Source organism: Trichosurus vulpecula, chromosome 7 (assembly GCF_011100635.1).
Source record: "Trichosurus vulpecula isolate mTriVul1 chromosome 7, mTriVul1.pri, whole genome shotgun sequence".
NCBI lineage: Eukaryota > Metazoa > Chordata > Mammalia > Diprotodontia > Phalangeridae > Trichosurus > Trichosurus vulpecula.
In genome coordinates this window covers 6,612,967-6,618,966 of record NC_050579.1, presented here as the reverse complement: position 1 = coordinate 6,618,966, position 6,000 = coordinate 6,612,967, and the positions used below count along the sequence as shown (strand labels likewise).

General features: G+C 44.0%; 1 protein-coding gene across 3 annotated transcripts in view; it reads right to left on the bottom strand.

Moving 5' to 3' along the window:
• TRAF3IP1 (TRAF3 interacting protein 1) overlaps positions 1-6,000 on the bottom strand; it is a 106,961-nt gene that overhangs the window by 57,879 nt on the left and 43,082 nt on the right. For all 3 annotated transcript variants that reach the window (XM_036768779.1, XM_036768778.1, XM_036768777.1), the window contains 2 exons: positions 3,080-3,170; positions 2,237-2,320 (listed from right to left, as the gene is read on the bottom strand). In XM_036768779.1, the coding sequence (XP_036624674.1) occupies positions 2,237-2,320; positions 3,080-3,170 (175 nt within the window). The remainder of the gene's footprint in view (positions 1-2,236; positions 2,321-3,079; positions 3,171-6,000) is intronic.

Genomic DNA, 6,000 nt, shown 5'->3' with positions numbered 1-6,000 from the left:
CTTAAGCTCTGCCTGCCTCAGGTGACAATAACACCTACTTTACAGGTTTTGTTGTGAGATCAAGTGAGGTAACAAACACAGAGCTTCATAAACCTTCAAGTGCTGTGTGAATGATGGTCACTGCTGTTATTACTACTACCACCACCCCCACCGCCAGCACTACCACCACCAACACCACCATCACCAGCACCACCACCACCAGCACCATCACCAGCACCCCTACCACCAGCAGCACCACCACCACCATTACCACCATCACCACCATCACCACCACCACCGCCACCACCACCATCACCAGCACCACCAGCACCAGCACCACCACTATCACCACCACCATCACCACCACCATCACCACCACCACCACCACCAATACCACCATCACCATCACCATCACCACCATCACCACCACCATCACCACCACCACCAACACCACCACCACCACCATCACCAGCACCACCAGCACCAGCACCATCACCACCACCACCAACACCACCACCACCACCATCACCAGCACCACCAGCACCAGCACCCCCACCAGTAGCACCATCACCAGCACCACCAGTACTACTTTGCTGTTGTTCAGTCACTTCAATCATTTCAGTCATGTCCCACTCTGTGACCCCATTTGGGGTTATCTTCGTAAAGATATAGGAGGGGTTTGTCATTTCCTTCTCCAGCTCATTTTACAAATGATTTTACTACTACTACTACTACTACTACTACTACTTTGCAAATCTTACAAAAGATGCTGGCCAAAAGCCACCCAAATCTGAAGTGACCTTAACGGGCTCCTAGCTCTTTCCAATTCAATCAGCAGGATCTAACAATAGGAAAATGTAACTTTATCATACTTATATTAAGAATCTGGCTTGAGTAAACCTTGCATAATTTTTCAATTTTTCTCACTGAATTATTTATTAAGAAGAATCTTTTGGAGAAGAAATGGGACTAAAAGAGTTGATTTCAGTTTGAAAACAAAATCAAGTCTACTTTGCCCCAGACTTCTAACTAAATAATAAATGTGCATCTGCAGAATTGTGCAGGAATCACATGCTGATCAAATGAGTGATATTTAATCAAAACAGAATTCTTTCCTCATTTTCCCCATGTGGTTCCCTTTGCATATAAGTCTATACCAATGGTCTGTGCCAATGACAACTACTGCAGCTTTGGGGGAGGTGTGGGATTATTTGGCAAAAAGTCCTAAGTCATGATGTACCTAAAATCAGACGTACGGATTAGTCTGACTCCCTGAAACAAAAAGATGATGGCTAGTGATGGCAAAGGTCATGGGATAACACCAAATTTGATTGAATTCAACCTAAGAAGAATGAAGTCTCTAATTTATGGAATCCACTCATTAATCATGTAGGTAACTTCATGTTTCCACATGTAAGTAAGGGCTTCTCACCAAGTGCAGGCATGCTGACATTGTGTCTACACACAGGCTTTTGTTGTGGTACTGAGAAACACTGGCAAGGAAAAGCAATGGGAGGTGTTGGACCAACTTAGAGGGCATTTATCATCGTTGCCAACCTCTCTTCTCCCTCAATTTGACATCAGTAGATGCATTACTTAGTATCCTAATTTCTACATCCTGTGGAGCTGAATGGCTTAGAGAAAACAAAGTTGTTTCTAAGTCAGTGAAATTAAGTCAAGGGTGGTTTGTGGAACAAATAAGTAACAGCCAAAATCATATGATAAAGGCCAGTCAACAAGAAGGAGAATTTTCCTTTGGTGCCGAAATACTAGGTTGGAACTTGAGGCAATCAAGAGTATGTGCAATTTAAGAGTCGGCAGCATTTTGTGTTCGTTTTTCTGGAGAGAGGATCCCGAACCCATGTTCAGATCCACTTTGCTTGTCACTTCCCCTGGGAATGGAGATTACACCACGTCACCAGCAGAGAGACAACCACTGTTAGACTGGCCATCGTTAGATGCCATTGTTCCCAGCATTCTTATGGGAAGGCACTTTCAAACTGATGGATTCAACTCTGACCAGTCACCATCCTATAAAGGGCTACACAAAAGGAGGAGATTTTATGAATTCCAGCCTTCAAAGTTATGTTTTCAATTATCTCAAGTCATAAGAATTCTCAAAAAAATGCATGAAAGAAAATGACTTGTAACATGCTTTAATTGCAAGAATAAGCAAATGTCACGAAGCACTAAGCCTGCCAAACACTTGTCTCACAAACAGTTGTGCCTGCCCAGGCCTGGGGCCCAAGGGTCTCACCTCTCCGGAACCAAGACTTCGACGCTTTCTTGTAGCTTGATTCGAGGCGGGGCTGGCCGGGCACTGCCAGGCCGAGGCATTCTTCTACAAACAAACACATATGAAAAGCCCAAAGGTTACTCATTTTAAAACAGAATGTAAGAGAAAAAAAATCAAGCAATGTTCTCTGTGTACCAGCAAACGTAGCAGGCGGCATCGTATAGAAAACCCCGGAGAGGCAGCGGGTGAGATGACCCAGTGAATGGAGCCTGGAGGCAGCAAGACCTGAGTTCAGACACACACATGTCATGTGTCCCTCCACAAGTGACTTCACCCCCTGCCTGTCTTGGTTTCCTGACTTGTAAAATGGGGATGATGATAATAATAGCTCCTATGTTAAAGGGAGGAGACACACACACACACACACACACACACACACACACACACACAAACACAGCCACAGCCACAGACACACATGTGCGTGCACACACACACACAAACACACACAGAGAAACACAAACACACACACACACACACACACACACACACACACACACACGTACACACACATGCGCGCAATTGAGCTCTCAGGTACCTGCGAACTGGAGAATATTATCATAGTCATTAGAGACTACTCCAAGTTCCATAATGCTTTTCTAAACAAGCTCAGACTGAGGAATCATCTCCACAGCAAGGGATGTCATGTGTTTGTAGAAATATGGCTCGATCCATGTTAAATTAAATAATCAATTTCCACAAATGCTGGTGAAATCAATGCCAGAACATTGTGGGCACCGGACTCTGGTCCTTGGTTCTGTGGCCTAACAATGGGAAGCTGATAGGAGGAAAAGAAAAACCACCCACCTCTGAGGGATGCCAGCTGTAAGCTCATTGGGCATTTCTGCATTTTCTGAAATCACCGGCTTCTCCTGGGTAACCATTCCGACTTCTCCTTCTAAATACATAAAGATCCGATCAGGAAAATGGAAAGGAACCAAACCTATTAATGCAGGCCACGTTTATAGTCACTATCAGTAGGTCATCAAAGGTCAAGACTTCCAAAAGGACACTACCAACCAACATTAGAAGAGACAAGCCAATTCAGGTTTTAAACCAGAGAATTCATTTCTACTCATGATCACCAAGGTCCAGCTGTCCCCCTTGTCACAAATGCATAATTTGTATTTCTAAAGAATGTCACTTACATTCTTTTAGCTGAGAAGAAGGGAAAGGTAAGAGAAAAGAAAGGGAATAAGCTTTTATTAAGTGCCTATTATGTGCCAGGCACTGTGCTAAGCACTTCCTAAATATTCTCACATTTAAAAGGAAAAGGAATGGAAACACTATTTATGTGGAGACAGCATAAGAACAAGAAGGCACCCAGGAACAGGAAATGCACCCCTCCCCCCCCACACATGGTTGGCTGTTTTTTTGCATTGCCCTTTGGTAATATAATGCTAAATGAAGTAAAAAAAGAAAGAATGTAAATGAATACTGCATAAAGCTTCACTATGGAGCCCCTAGAAAGGGAAATAGACCTACCACCACCCAGAATATCAGAGGACTGAGGAGCTCACTCACTAGAAAGAATAAGAAAAGGGACTCTTCAGCAACCTGTCCACGGTATTTACCCTTTGCCCACGGACAAGGAATTGTTACCTTTGCTCCAATGCAGGCTGGTTTTGCTACAAAGGGAGCACCCGCCTGCTTGTTGGGTTAGCAGGGACAATAAGATACTCCATGAGCTAAAACCCCAAAGGCTTCAAGGTTAAAACAGCAAAGAAAATAAATCAGAAGAGGCTAAGGGGTAATCCTGATGGGTGGAAAGAAACACAGAAAGGACTTTAAATAATAATAGAATAAACAGATAAAATGCGATTTTCTATGTGTATACATACGCACACGTGTGTGCATAAATAGCCAGCTACCATTTATTCAGAGTTTTAAGACTGGCCAAACACCTTACAGACATTATCTCCTGCCTCTATTTTCATAGAAGGAATAGTGGTCCCTCGGGGGTAGGGGAACAAGGGGCCATCGGTGGTATCAGAAGAGAATTCATGTAGTGGGAGTCAAAGGAAGAAGGGACAGGCTGTGGTTGGTAGGGACTTGCCTGCTCAGGGGCAGTTACTTGTCCACCTGATCTCCATGGGGAGGAAGCCCTGCTGACTGCCTGGAGCACACACTTAAGACTCAGCAAGCCAGAGGATCGCTGCCTACTGTGGGTGATTTTTATGGGATAAATGATATTCCCAGAAGAAAGTAGGAAGTACTAAGTCCCAGGAAAGAAACAGAGATTGGAAGCTTCCTAGGAGCGCTTTGCACTGCTGCCTATGGATGCAGAGCCCAAGATTCAGGAAGTAGCTAGGAAACGAGTGCCTGAGGAGAGGATTTGCATTTCTCAACCAAGTCTTAAAATGCAGGAATTCATCTTCCCAGTCAGTCTGGTTCTTAACCTCAGCATCTCCCTGATTCTTCCCACTCCCTCACTAACACATTCAACCAGCTGCCAGTCCCATGGATTGGACACCTACAACCTCTCACATCTCTCCTCACTTTTCCACACCAAAGGTCAGGAATTGATAAGGGGAACTTCTACTCCAAGTCTGATTTGGATCAACAAAGACCTAGTTGCTCTATGAGAAAAGATGGAAATGAATTGGGGAAAAGTGACCCCTCTCCCCCTAAGAATTCATGATGTACAAAAAGGAGGCTCCTTGTGGGTGGAATTATGCAGCATTCAGAGAGTGACTCAGTAACAATCCTATCGCCCAAATTCTTAAGGCATGTAGGATTGAAAGTTTTCAAGAAGGAAATTCTGAAGGGAGAGGGAAGGAATCTGTCTAAAGAGAAAATGGGATGAAGCAACTTTGATTTTTTAAACAAAGGCAGACAATTAAAGATGCCTATAAAACAGTGGCATGATCCTATAAGCATAGTGCCAGCAAAGAGAGGGGGAGCATGAGATTGTGGGAGATAAAGAAAGGAGGACTGAGATTCGAATCCCACCTTTGACAGGTACTGTATGTACATGTATGTAAGCCTGGACAAGGGTCCTTGAACCTCTCAGTACCCCCAAGAAATCCTCTAAGACCCAAGGTGCAAAAGAGGCACTGACCTACCATGATGGAAGGAGTTCTCTACACTAATGAAATCTCAAAATAATAATAATGATGACAGCTATAATAATAATGATTATTAACAATAATGACAGCTGTGTCCCAAATCCTCAAGTGCAGCATTTACTGAAGCTGCCAATGAAGGCCAAGGTCAGCCCTGGTAGGCAGAATGATGGTGAAGATAAACGGTTTGACTCTGATTTTGTTTTTTTTCTTCAAAGGAGGGATTAATCTCTGGATGATGAAGGAAAGAATAAGCCAAGATAAAACAGGAGAGACTAAGAGTGTCTCATTTCCCCTGAGGTCAAGCCACCAGGCCCTGCAGAACTACAGCCCAAAGTATGAAAGAACTGGTAAATATGATTACCAAGTCCCTGGCAGTGATCTCTGACAATGTGGGAAGTGGGAGACGTGATGCCAGACTGGGGAAGGGCAAGGAGTGTTCCAACTAAAAAGTGAAAAGGAAAGGAACAGGAAGGAGGGATAGAAGCAGGACAGTCTGCAGCTGTTATGAGTTTAGTTTTGATTGCTGGCGAAACTCTCAACTGTCTTATTAATGGGACAGTTAGTGACCATCTAAATCCAATGAGCTAGCATGACTTCATCAGGAACAGGTCATGCCATATACCTCAAGGATGGCCAAGAAAGGGCCCATGCAGGTAAAAT